This window comes from Phragmites australis, chromosome 1 (assembly GCF_958298935.1).
Source record: "Phragmites australis chromosome 1, lpPhrAust1.1, whole genome shotgun sequence".
NCBI lineage: Eukaryota > Viridiplantae > Streptophyta > Magnoliopsida > Poales > Poaceae > Phragmites > Phragmites australis.
The window spans coordinates 6,334,615-6,348,873 of NC_084921.1; the positions used below are offsets into that span (position 1 = coordinate 6,334,615).

At 40.0% G+C, this 14,259-nt stretch overlaps 1 protein-coding gene across 3 annotated transcripts; it reads right to left on the bottom strand.

Moving 5' to 3' along the window:
* Positions 1–7,912: 7,912 nt before the first annotated feature.
* LOC133895458 (protein root UVB sensitive 5) lies at positions 7,913–13,717 on the bottom strand. Of its 3 annotated transcripts, XM_062335818.1 has the most exons (16): positions 13,249–13,699; positions 13,111–13,161; positions 12,805–12,944; positions 12,146–12,246; positions 11,631–11,689; positions 11,262–11,308; positions 11,113–11,191; positions 10,929–11,001; positions 10,461–10,550; positions 10,099–10,158; positions 9,843–9,956; positions 9,637–9,697; positions 9,412–9,530; positions 8,531–8,626; positions 8,206–8,439; positions 8,001–8,119 (listed from the first exon to the last, which is right to left on the bottom strand). In XM_062335818.1, exons 1-15 carry the CDS (start codon positions 13,368–13,370, stop codon positions 8,209–8,211), a joined length of 1,443 nt encoding a protein of 480 aa, XP_062191802.1. In that variant the 5' UTR covers positions 13,371–13,699; the 3' UTR covers positions 8,001–8,119; positions 8,206–8,208. The 3 variants fall into 3 exon arrangements, with proteins under 3 accessions (XP_062191970.1, XP_062191891.1, XP_062191802.1); XM_062335986.1 differs by lacking the exon at positions 10,461–10,550 and having other exon boundaries at positions 7,913–8,439; positions 9,838–9,956; positions 10,929–10,969; positions 13,249–13,717; XM_062335907.1 differs by lacking the exon at positions 10,461–10,550 and having other exon boundaries at positions 7,913–8,439; positions 13,249–13,712.
* Positions 13,718–14,259: the final 542 nt, after the last annotated feature.

The window sequence follows — 14,259 nt, forward strand, 5'->3', positions numbered from 1 at the left end:
CTTCGCTCGATCCATCGACGCTCGGCTGACATTCTCCTTCTCAAGCGAAAGGCAAGCCTAAAGCTATTGGCCATGAATTAAAAATAAAATTCTTTTTTGAAAAAATAAAATTCTTGCAGAAAGTCCCTTCAAGGAAGCCCTTCGTTTGATCAAGCATGAGCACCAACGTCAATGCAAAGCATCAGCAACCTGTAAACCCATCGCCTCGTCTCCCCCACCACACCACCCCTTTCCTGCCTCCCGAGGTCTCACCCTCATGTTGACACATGGGTCCCACAGCCGGAGCCAAGCCAAGCCAACAATTTATTTGTGCTACCGTGAGTACGCCGTTGAGGAGGCCTTCGACGACAAGAACCAGTTCTTCTAACATAACGACACGAGGGTCGCTGACACATGGGCCAACTCTTAGTGGGTTCCGTGTGTCAGCGGTAGGGATGGCAACATAGCCAATCCTCGCTGGGGAATGCTTCTCCATTCATATCCCCATTTAGCTACCGGGGGAAGTTTTCTCCCATCCTTATCCCTGTGAGGAATTTTACAGGGATCGAGTCCCCAATAGGAATGTAAAATTAAATCATAGTTGATTATTTATATATATTAACAATGTATATGTAGTATAATAAATAATTTATTAATGCATACAAGGGTAATTAATACAAGATAGGATAAATATCATAGGTTAAACAAAAAATAAGATTAATTTATTATTTTTCTTATGTAATGTAATATTTGTACATTTATATACTAAGAAAAACATGTATATGTGTAGTGGGGAGCAGGGATGGGGAGTGTCTTCTCGTCCTCATCCCCATATTAGTTCACAAGGATCAAATTTTTCCATACACATCCCATAATAGGAGAATTCCCCGCAGGTTACCGAGGAAAGGAATCCCATTGCCATCCCTAGTCAGTGGCGACGTCACTGGTAAGATCACGTCAGAGGATCTCTATCCTCGATGATGAGGAGCAGCAGCAAGACACCTCCTCCTCATCCTTCAACGATGGAGGAGGTGGAGACTTCTAAAGAAGAAATCGATGACGAGAAGGAAGAGGAGGTTGCTGCCAAGCCCACGGCCAAGGAGCCTCCCATGGCTATGTCGGTTGGGGAGAAGAGAGGTGGGAGAAAGGGCCCGGTCACCATCAGCCTAAAGAAAGTGTGCAAGGTAATGGTCGACGCAAGAAATATCAAGATTTTCTTGCTCTTTTCCCTCATCTTCTTGCTATATGCTTTCCATTTATGTTCAGAAAGACTACTTCTCGATGGTGCTCGGAGACTTCTTTGGGTTTTGGAGCCAGAAAATTGCTTCTTTTGCTCGGTGTGGCTGTCTTGGGGGTTGGGAATAAGAACTTGGGATTTGGGGGTGTAAATTTGGTCAGTTTATTCATTGTGTCTAATTCCTAGTTTGGAATACAAAAAATCCTCTGGTTTTGATAACTGTTGGACTACCTAGGGTACTGGGTCTACTATGGAATGGTTGCTCCATTTTGCAATCGTTTGGACTATTTATGGTTCTGGTATTTAAAGGTGTCTTATTTTATGTTCACTTCGACAACATTTTTGAGATTATTAGTAGTTGAAAAGATTCCTTTAGGGCTAGTTTGGGAGGCCCGATCCGTACCGGGATCTTGGCCTTTTCCCCGGGTGGAAAGCCCAAGGGGCAACCTCCCATGGGCCAGAAAGCCACACCATTTGGGACGCCCATGAGACAGGGTTTCGTGGCCCGATCCCTATCCTTTCCACGGGGGAAGAAGCCATGCCTCTACAGGTCAAGAATCATTCCCTGTCTCGACTCGTGATGCCGCCTCGACCTCCCTCGCACACGAGAGGCGAGCGGCCTCCGCCTCCACCTCCCGCCGGTCGTCATCCCATGCTCCATCTCCTTTCCCCAGTGACAACATCTCGTACGATGAATCTACACTTCATTCCCTTCTCCCATCCACCTCCCCTTTTTAAGTTTCATTTCACACAGTAGGGCTTCACAAATCTTGTTCTTCTAGGAGCAGAAGAGCTCGAGGAAGGCCAACCGAGGAAGGAAGATCGTTGGGGCCGCTCGAGTAAGGCAAGGTCCCTGGGGGCTACGGCTGGGGGAAGCCAACCGAGGAAGGCAAGATCATTGGGGGCTGCGGTTGGGGGAGCTTCTTCCGAAGGTAATTAGATTTGTGTGATGTTTCTTCTGATGCATGTTTGAGCAGACGCTTAGCATGATGCTTATACCTGTATTTGAGCAGACGCTTAGCATGATGCTTATACCTGTATCCTAATTCTAGTGATTAGATAGAGATTGTTAGAGCACTTTGCTTGTTGGCTCCTCCGTGGCACTAAGAGGACCTCCGTCGACCAGGCCGGTGGAGCCTGGTGGAGTCCAAGTGCTACTCATGAGCTGACATACCAGGTACACGTAGCTCAATCCGTGCCTTTCTCCTTTGCTAGATTTTGCTGCTTCCTTGATTTGATTTTAGTACATTGATTATTAATCTTCAATAGCAAACATATAAGATCATTGTACAGACATCGGACTTGAACCTGAGATAATATTATACAGTGATAGAATTCTTCTGCTCGAGTCAAGCACAATCTTTCAATTTAGCATGTGTAGGTTAGAGCTTTAGAACTTATTAGTATGGACGTTTAAAGAAGATCATCTCTGATTATTTTGGTTTGAGAACAACTACTAGCTGGGTTATCTAATTTGAAGTACTCTGGCTTCGTCAGTAAGTATTTGGTCAAATGGGTTGAGGAACTGAATATCTATTTGAACATCAAGATTGTTCTGGATTTTGTCTCTCTTTTTATTTTCCGAGGCATGTATGCTCATGATAATTAGAAGTAATATGGGTTGTAAAAGGCATGCACAGTTTTCCTTAAACTGTGTAGTGCAAATCATAAATCATAACCATGTTATTTGAACCAATGCATGCGTCATACTCTCAAAATTTCAGCTTGGTAATGATGCTGAGTGTATATGTACATCACATATGAAGGATCTGTATTTGCAAATTGCGATCATTATCTTGAGATGAAATTCTTAGTACCCTGTTCCTCTTGGTACCCTGTAGATAAGAATTTGCTTCTATCTATGTAACTTTCTCCTTCCTGACAATTTTATTAGAACTGGGCAATTAGATTTCAATGCCATGCGCTGCTCTAGTTTGTTCACACACTGATAGCTAGCTTGCCATTTTCCTTTCTCCTTACATGCTGGTTAGTCTGGTTGGCCTACCTGCCTGATTCTTGTTAGAGCACTATTTCTAATGTGATATCCTGTTTTTAATAAAGCACTAGTACTAATTTTTGCAGGTTACCCAGCAAACATTTGGCTAGCTTTTTTTTAATAACTTTTTTGAGAAGCACTAGGCACATACATCTGAAATTGATGAAGAGTTGTGTGCATATGTAACACAGTAGTCCTCATTTCTGAATAATGTTTGTGTCTTTTGTGCTGGATAATTCATTTGATGGTGAATGAATGTAAAGTTTTATTATTTTTTTGTTATTTTACTAGATAATGGATCCGTAGGTGGAGCAAGTTATTAGGTTGATATTCTATTATTTATTGTATGATAAATGTTTAGCTCATTGTGCTAATTAATAATATGATCTATATATGTATACCAGATAATAGGTTCTTGGGAGGAGCAAGTTAGGTAATTCATGTTAGAGGAGGAAGAAGAGGACGATGAGCTATTCCTTGTATTTATTCCTGCTTTACTTTCATGCCTACAAGAAGAGAAAAGGCACGTCCAAACCTCCTCTCTTCCTAGTGCTAAAAAGGTTAAAGAAATCCTAGAAAGGCATGAGAGTTGGTGTAGAGTTGAGTTCTGAGTGGAGCCGGAGATATTTAGAATCATGTCAAATTTTCTTAGAAGGGAGAATTTATTGCATAACATACAAGATGTTACTTTTGAGGAGCAACTTAGGATGTTCATGTTCATTTTCTCACATAATGCTAGAAATCAGAGGCTACAGCACTATAATTGGCTATTAGGTCATCTCCAGCAGAGGAGGCATTTCTGCAGATCCGGCTGGTACAGTGATTTGTGGGGTACTGTAGCAGCTCCAGCAGAGTCGGCGCCTGGTGCTACAGTGCGCTACAGTGCCACGGAGAGAGAAAAACGAAACAGCAACTTTGCGGAACTATTGTAGCACCCGCACCACTGTATCAACACTGCTCACAGAGACTGGCAGTGGGCCCGGATGCAGAAACAATGTCTGTACTGTAGCAGTGCTGTTCATAGAGACTGACAGTGGGCCCGAAGAGAGAAAAAGAGGAGTAGAAGGTAGAAAATAAGGTAGCTGCTGGAGATGAAAAAATAAGAGATGCTGTAATAGTGATAGGGGATGCTGTAATAGTGTTTTTGAGGATGAAAATTTGAGGTAGCTGCTGGAGATGATCTTATATTGTTCTATTTAGATCCTGTAAGTTCTGAAATAGCCATCATCTCAGCATCCATGCTAGTATTTCTTGAAAGGAAAAATACCTCTCAGCATCTCAGTAGTCATGCTTTTTCAAGAGATTCTGATCAGCCGTCTTGTACTATTTTGTTTCCTTAACAAGTCCGGACTTCTTGTATTTCTGACTATCTGATTAGAACATAGTGACTTCTTATGCATTGTCTAGGCCCAGAAGGTGGGAGATTTTGTAGGATTTGAAGTTGTTTCCTGACCACCGGTAGTTGTTTGGTGTTCGTCTGTCTTTCAACCATGGAGCGATATCTTTTTGTTAAAACTGTTCTTAGATAATTTGCTACTAGACATAGATATTTATGTATTTGCGATGGTTCGTTCCGTTTAAATCTCAAATTTTTGTATATGGAGAAAACCATAGTTTGAATGTATGGATGATCTTGTAATGTGGTGCAGATGTTTGAATATTTTTATTGAGTTTGCAATGAGTTTATCATTTTATTGAGCATTAATTTGAATGATATTTATGTATCTGCGAACCGGAATTTATGAATCTTGTATGTAAACCGTGAAGGAATATATGCTAGTTGATTGTGGTAGTATCTTTATCACCAAGGAATAGTATTATTGGAGTTATGTTTCCTTTTGATCGGTGCATTTCAGATGTCCCTCGGCAAGAACATTTTAGTTCTTGTATTATTACATATATATTTTTGATCCTCTTGTCAATATTTTATAAGTGTATAATTCAAATGATCAGCAATGTAGATGTATATCTACAAGTACATGTATCTTGTTTGCCCCTATCAATATTTCTGATCTTCCCGAATTATTCTCCAATTTTTATGATTTTTTAATATCCAAGAGTTTTGTCCCCTTCATTACTAAACGACAACAGGGAACAGATCATAAGCCGGATTATTCCCCCTGGGGAGTCCATGTGCCCATCAAAATCCCATTGAGGCTTTCCTTCCTGGGCTCATTTCCGTTTGCTACCAAACGAGGCCTTATGGTGTCTGCGATTCCCCTCTTTACGCGGAGTTTTTTTTTTAATATTTTTTCAATTAAAAATTTAAATAAATAGATTTCTCGTGAAAAAAATAGATTTCTCGTAAAAAAAATTACAAAACTAGACGCCTACCGCTCTCATAGAGCGGTAAGGCCCTTACGATCCCCTGAGAGGACGGTAAGCAGTCCCACAGAACCTTACCGCTCTTTTATAGGGCGGGTATGCTTACGGCTATCTAAGGGCAGTAAGCTACAGTACATGAACAGTAAATAAGCTGCAGTACATAACAGTAAATAAGCTACAATACATAAACAGTAAATGCTCACATCTCGGTGAGCAGTACTTCGAAGTTCAATTTTCCCTCGTAACTTTTCTATTCAAAACAGTGATATTCTGTTGCTCAAAAATTCTAAATTTTTTTGTACGTGTTTCATAATTCATGTGCAACCCATTTTAATTGAATTCACCCAAAAATGCTGTATAGAATTTAAACTAAAATTCTCTAATAAAAACTATTTTTATAACTTCTAGCTATTGTTAGAGACTCGAATAAATTTCTAAAAAACTGATAAAATTCACTAATATTCAGTACTTCGAAGTTTAATTTTCTCTTATACCTTCTCTATTCAAAATAGTGATATTCTGTTGTTCCAAAAATTCTAAATTTTTTTGTATGTGTTCCATAATTCATGTGCAACCCATTTTAATTGAATTCACCCAAAAATCCTATGTAGAATTTAAACTAATATTCTCCAAAAAAGGCTACTTTTATAACTTCTAGCAATTGTTAGGGCCTCAAATAAATGTCTAAAAAACTGGTAAAATTCACTAATATTCTTCTTATATAATGTGATAATTTCTAAAATTATTTTTAGCACTATATTTATATATGTTTGAATTCAAATTAAGTTAAAAGAAGAATATCACATTAAATTATAAAAATACATATAAATGGTGCATTACAAAGGAATCCACTTTTTTACCATATAATCTAGGGCTGAAAATAATTTTAGAAATTATCACATCATATAAGAAGAATATTAATGAATTTTACCAGATTTTTAGAAATTTATTGGAGGCACTAATAATTGCTATAAGTTATAAAAGTAGCCTTTTTTGGAGAATTTTAGTTCAAATTCTACACAACATTTTTGGGTGAATTTAATTAAAATGAGTTGCACATAGATTATGTAACACGTACAAAAGTTTTAGGATTTTTGGAGCAACAGAACATCACTATTTTGAATAGAGAAGATAGAAGGAAATTGAACTGCAAAGTACTGTTCACTGAAATTTACTGTTCACGTACTATAGCTTACCGCCGCTGTAAGCCTACCCGCAAAGGGCGGTAAGAGCCTAATCGTCCTATGAGAGGGTGGTACGTGTCTAGTTTTATAATTTTTTTCATGAGGAATCTATTTATTTAAATTTTTAATTGAAAAAATATAAAAATAAAAAAGCTCCTTTACACGTTGCTCTTCCTGAGGTTTGCACGTGTTCTTTGTTTTGTCTGGCTGCAGGTGTGCAAAAGGACAGGGCACGAGTAGAGTTGGGACTTGGGTCGGGTTGGGCCATCTCGGCCCGTCCTCTTTGGGCCTCGGGCTATTCGGGTCGTGCTAGGACGGTCTGAGGTGTTGTTTGTGCCGGGTCGGGCTGGCCCGAGTCACGTCCAGTTAGGCCTAGGTCTGGCCCAAAGGCACGACGGTCTCATCGGGCCGGGTTGGCACGGGCCCGGTACCGTTTTGAACACATAAGATTTCTTGGTCGCTGTTGAGCCCATGTCTATTTGCCAGCTGTTGGATGGTATAACCACTGGGCTCGAGGATAGTGGAGTGGAGTATTGTACCTTTGACTAATATAAATGCTACTGTACCTGTAAACCATCACGAATTTATCAATTGGTTCTTTCAATGTCACCATTTTGACAAGGGTTGGACTATGTCCACACACATGTGGGCTTGAACATTGAGTGACAGGGGTTGGACCACCATGTTTGCACACATACGATCACCATGTCTGCACACATATGATCATCATTGTGCATCGGGCTATTTTTGTGCCGGGCCAGCTCAAGCACATTCCATATTTCGTGCTGGGACGGATCGCCCGTCGTGCCTCATATCAAGGCTCGACCCGGCCCGTTAATCGTGTCGAGCCGACCCGGCCCATCTATACTCGTGCCGGGTTGTGCTTGGGCTGGACCAGATCGTACCGTACTTGGATCGACCCAAAAAACACGGCCCAAAGTCCCAGCTCTAGGCACGAGGCAGGGTTCAAGGAGGCTGTGTACATCAACTGCCCCGGTAAATAGTAGCGATGATATTAACCCTTCCTCAATCTCTAGATCTGCGTATCTGATTATCTGCTACAGTATTTTTCCTATGCAAGATGCCAGGTTCTGATCTCTACGGCTGCGTGATTATTTCTTTGTGCTTTTGGAGTACCAGAGTCACTAATTTGGGATGGACAATCAGGTTTCTTTGATTCTTTCCGGTGTAGATGGGTCTGTTCAAGTATTCTTGTTTACAAAGTATTCATGTTACATGCTGAAAATTGTTTGATCAAGGATTCTTGTACTCATGTTCATGCTGAAAGTAGTTTAGGTAATTGTTTATTGGGAAAAAAAGGGGAAAGAAATTTGCACTTCTGTCCAAATTAGAGGGAGAAACAATGATTTTGGTTCTGATCCCAGCCGCATCTTACACCTCTTAGTCAAGGTGCTCCGACACTAAGACGGGTTCTTTTGGCACCTTCAAAATGATTTGGTTCTGATCCCAGCCGCATCTTACACCTCTTAGTCAAGGTGCTCCGACACTAAGACGGGTTCTTTTGGCACCTTCAAAATGATTTGGTTCTGATCCCAGCCGGCTCCCTCCATTTGTTTGAGGAAGTCAGGAAATTCATGCTCCAGTGCAACAAGAGACTCCTCTAGCCAAGAGAAAACCTCATCCTGCCTTGACTGATTGTTATGAAGCCAATGTGCTTGCCATAGGCTCCTTAGGACTGACATGCTGGTTGCCGATTCCTGAAAAAGCAGTGAAGCAGACACATGGTATGCATTTTGTTAATCTGGTGTCTAACAATGTGTGTGCAGTATTTTTTTAGCAGTAGATCACCTTGAATGTAACAAGAAATGTCGGCTCTCTTGATTCAAACTGCTCAACAAAGAGAATATACCTCTCATTCCTGTACAACTTCAATAGTCTATTCACCTGCTCAAGAGTTTACAAAGATGTGTACCGAGAAAATAAACTGATAACTTCAAGGGTTCACAAAATGTGTAATCAAGCAATACCAAAATAATTAATTGAGTAATGAAATATGTTGGAAATATCTGTGGCAACTGGTCAGTAACCACAAGTTCCTGGATGGCATATTACAAACTACTGCTGATTTCAACTGAGAAAGACTAAGCTACAAACAACCTACGGATTCTTGCTGATACTCACCACTATTAAAATTGTTCTTTCAAAGAAATAGATTACTTCAGTAGATCATCAGGAATGATCAAATTATGGGAAAAGTTGTTAACTGAATGCACCATACATTTTTGTCAAAAACTGACAAATACTGATCAATTTCTGGTTGATTCAAGGTTAGATTAATAAAAGCTCAGATGCAAGGAAACACCAAAGGAAATAAAAAACTCATGGAAAAAGATGTCAACCCTTCGTGAGTCCAGGTAGTTATGCAACATAGACGTGAACTCCTCAACCTGGGTCCAATCCCCAGCGAGGCTGGGGTGCAAAACACCCTTTCTCGAAATAAGGAAAAGAAAAGAGGATGCCATGCAGTGGCTCATTGCAAACTGCGTCCTAAAATGTTAGTTATGACCAAACCGACATTCAATCAGACAAATTTCTTGTCACCCCTTTAATTCTAACTCCCAAGGTTCCTTCAAAAGTTCTAAGTTCTAACTCCCAAGGAAGTCCAACTACAGAAAAGATTGTAAAGCCAAGGCTGGAAAAAGTGAATATATGGAATCAGCTATTCATACCATGTCACTGGATTCCTCTCCGCCAAGCAATCTCCCCATGGGAACACCAAAAGAAATTCGTGGATGCAAGAATCTCTCCCATGTTAAAATATTCTCTTCCTCATTGCAAGCAACATAACCTAAAAAAGCAGGACAAAAACACCAAGTACTAAAAAGTATGATTTATTTCATCTTTCATGAAGCAACCAAGAAAATGTCATAATCATCAAGAGAAGAAAATGTCACCAGGAACCATATGTTGTGAAACATGTGATCTCACAAGAATCCGACCACGTTTTAGGTTTATCTACCAATATCAATATGAAGAGGAGAAAAAGGTGATCATTAAAATATTGTGTACTGAAATACATAGTCAAACATGGAAACATTCAACAGCTACCTAAATCATTTCATTTCATCAAGCAAAACATAATTTAAGTCAAGCACCTTACTGTGCGGAACTTGAGAATTGCTAGGGACTGATAGCGGAACCAAAGATGTAGAAGACGAACGCTCAGCCATGTTAAAGTAAGAGTTTCGTACGATGATTTTACACCTTCTGTATCCTGGAATAAAACAGCAACTAGAAATGGATCAAAAATTGATGGCATCAGCTCCCTCAATGCAATAACAGAATCGATCAATAAGGTTGCCATACCGGAAGGAGGTTAAGTATAAACAACAAATAAAACTAAATGAACTGTATACCATAATAAGTACACCAATCGAAAGGCCTAACAGCTGAGCTCCTACTTCCCATACTTCCTCCTGAAAATACATATTTGTTTCTTAAAGAAAATTTTGCAAAATTACTCTGGCAAGATCTCACTATAATATCCTGAAAAGAAAATTTGATATAGTACATAACCTAAGGCATTTTTTATCCTTAGGTTCAAAGGTACTTTTTGGTGATTATAAAATTATTCTGTTTACCATTGAAAAAGTAATATTATACATATTTTTACAAAATTGATCAAATCATATCATACAATTGTGACAGTATCAGTCCTGTAGCTGAGAAGACATGAGGACCCAGCTGATTATCAGAGAAGTACTGCAATGCAGGGTACCTTTGCAGCAACCTCTCCTAGATTTCCAGATTCTGCGAAGTGATTTTGAATGACACGAAAGGACGGATCTCTAAATCCTCTTCCTACAGCCTGCTTAAAAGTATGGGGTCAATGATCTCCTATACAATAGGCCAATAGGGGCACTAAATGTCTACTACAGCCCAACAAAATGCAAGAGATTAATACTCCCTCAATAACTCAATTTCCTTTTATAAGGCACGCACACATTCCAAGATTAAAACTCGTGATCTTTGACCAACAATTCCAACAATATGTAGATTTTGTGATACAAAAATAGTACCGTTGGATTCATAATTGGAAGTACTTTCTTATTAGCATAATTGATTATTGTGTTGCTATAAACATTATACTATAGGAGAAATTAATGGTCAAAGTGTAATTTCAGAGATCATGTCAAGTCAAACCACGTCTTATAATTTGAAACGGAGGGAGCATCATTTAGTATACCTTTGCAAGATTCCCCAACGATGCAAGTGGGAGGAAGTAACCTGGATAGAGCGGAGTGATGAGCTCAAAGATGCTACAAAATTGAACAGTTAATATTAGAAGTGAATTTTGCTTCTTCAATAGACTATCTGGACATTATTTTAAAGATCTGTTTTTAATGTTTTAAGAAAGTCAGTGCAGGAACCTTCCAGCACTCCCTATGAAATCTGCATACATCCGCCACTTCTTTGGGTCATCATCAAAAAGCGTTCCAAAACGTCCACCTAAAGAAGTCATCCATAAATCTTCCTGGACAATATATTTTGATATGATGGTGAAACATAATAACTGTACCAATGAGAAGACGCCCAAAGGCTCCTATGCCATCCTTTGATACCCATCTACAGTAAAGGGTTTGAATCAGAAAAAAAAAAAAGCTGAAAGAATCAAGTAAGTACAAGCACAAGATGAACTGATCCACCCGTTTTTGTATCACATGTTTTCATGTGCTACGTCCTTTCCTATGTTCATGCATTATGTGGTCATGACTTGTGAAACAGAAAACTAATTCTAATTGTATATAGGAGTATAATTAAGGTAGCAAAATAAGAATGGAGCAGAAGCAGCTAAAACTAATATCAAATTTTTTTTGCTCCCTGAAAGGAATAATTCCAAGGTTTTTACTTACTAATAACCCATATAAGTAGCAAAGATGATTATGACCTGATAGCAGCAGCAGAAGCCGCTGCTGAAGTTCCTGTAAAGGACCCGACACCTACAGCCTGTACCAATCTACAATCAGCTAATCGATGATTGTGACATAAGATTATGATTGAAGAGTATGCTTTGAAAAACTAGATTATGAAGGGAATGTGTAACATGATATTGGAAGCGTGTGATCTGAAAAAAGATAGCAGAACTCTACAACTAATGTATTGCCAAAAATATGAAAACTGGGCTACAGGTTTCCTTACAATTTTGCTCATAAGAGCACATAGTGCTCGGGTTCACCATCAAAAGCTGACTGGAAATAATAGTGTTCAGGTTCACCTTGTTCTCGAAGTATATGCTAAACACCAATCGTCTACCTTATTTGGGAAATATCTAATATGAAATCCACTAATCGCATATGACATAAGATAACTGTAGTAAATTATATTTGCTTATTCTTGACAACATATTGTTTCAGTGAAAAAATATATTTACATAATTTGACCACTTAACAAATCAAGAAATACCTTCAGAAGACTAGATGTAACCAACACGTGACAGATCCATCCTGTCACATTTGTAGGGAACTGCAATAGCATGTACTCCAGGTAGTCATCTGAAACAGACCCTAAAGTAAAGGAACAAAGAACAAGAAAGAGTTAAGTGGCCAGGAGGTATATAGTTTTGTATCGGCCTGACATAGTTACCTTTTGCATATAACATCTAGAACTTTGCGTTAAATTTTTTACAACAGTTATTAGAAGTTTATTAAAAAAGCAAGCTGTACCATAATTAGTGATGTGTTGTTTTTTCTATAACAGTTTGTCAATTACCTCTTGTCCAGTCCTCGCAGAAAAAAGGGCCTCTTGGATATAACAGCTAAAGACAATTAATAAATCAAGCTCTACGAGCTTTTTTAATTAGGTGCTTACTTTTCACAGCAAGTTGACTTATAATAGTCTTAACATGAATTTAATTCGCAAAACAAATATATAGAACCCCCCCCCCCCCCGACCAAAAGAAAACAACATCAATTCGTTCCATTCTAGTTTCCGTAGTTTTTTCTTATGAAAAAGTTCCCATAGTTTTTAAAGCTGCATTCATCGCTATAGAACAGTTAACTAGTCTCCAAGTAACCGTGAAGTATATGGATGAATATAGAATATAGTGAAATGTGAACAATCACCTGGAAACCCGGCCGGAAGTATGAAGTCCCTAATAGCCCGGGGAAGCAAAGGATTTGCATTCTTATCTGCCACTGCGTTTAGAGGAGATTCATGCTTCTCCAAACGAACTTGTAGCTTAGAATCGCCGTCCAATATATACCTATTGGTCACATTGATCAAAACATGATAAATTTTGCATGATTGTCCACCTTATCATCTATGATTCAAAATGCAAGCTTGACAATTCTTTGCAAGTTCAGGTGTACAGGGGGGGGGGGGGGGGACAGATGGCACTCTCGGGATTGAGAATTCGGAAGTGAAGAAACCTCTTGGCGACGCCGTCTCGGTACCTCTCCACAAGCAAAGGCTTCGCCCTTCTGCAACAGCACACACGTTTCCTTCACTAAAAGAAAGAAAAAAGCGGCAAAGATTCAAGAAAAGAACGGCGAGATTCAGAGACGAACCCGGGCTCGCCGCCGCCGCTGCTGGAGGCCGGTGGCGACGCCAGGCAGGAGCGCGGCCGGAGGATGCGCCAGAGGGGCGCTCCGCCGTGGAAGCGCCCCCCGGAGGCGGGAGCGGAGAGCATGCTCCGGAGCACCGCCGCTGCGAGAGGGCGTGTGCTGAGGGTGGATGGATACCTGGAGAGGCTCAGCTTGCAGTCCACTAGTACGGAGTACAAACTCTGGCATCCACCAAATCGCACAAGTGTTTTTCTCGTGATAAGCTTTTTCTACTTTTTTAAAAACTTTCCTTTTTCTAGTTATTCTATTTAATTAATTAATTTGCATAAAAGGGAAAATTTTGATGGCTAAATTGAAGTCGACGTTATTTCAGAAAAAGAAAAGGTGAAGTCGACAAGACTTCAACTCGACGGCAGCCCTGGCGACGGCGTACTGCTCCAGCTTGACGCACGTGTGGGCCCTGCGGAAGTGCGCACGGTGCATCCGATCGCGGGGTCGAGCTCGACGGCGCGGGCAGCCTCGCGGGCGGCCGCCGCAAAGTCGCCGATCTTGATGTAGGCATGGGCGCGGTCGGCGTAGAGCGCGGCGGTGGGCGGGCTGTGAGGACCACCGAGAGAATCGAGGGAAGAAGAAGAGGAATTGGGTCGGAGAGTTCATCACTCAGGCAAAGAACGAGTTCACAAGAGTTCGTCAGGTTTGACCAGACCTGGGATTCTAGCGGCCCCGGGCTAAACTAAAAACATGCATGAAATTGAAATGTTAAAAAAATAATTACTATACAAATTGTAAATATAATATTTGGTGTATTTTAAAAAATATTTTCAATAAACACTTAAAATATACCCAAACGACGAATGTCGATCGCCAAGTTATCAAGTAATTGATTAGGGCTCTTACAACTTACGCTAAATCCGATTACTATTGAACAAAGGCAGGCATGATTGTATAAGAGAAAACAATCTCATCGACTTCTCTACACATGAGAGGATTGCTAATTTGGGATGCTGCTAACCT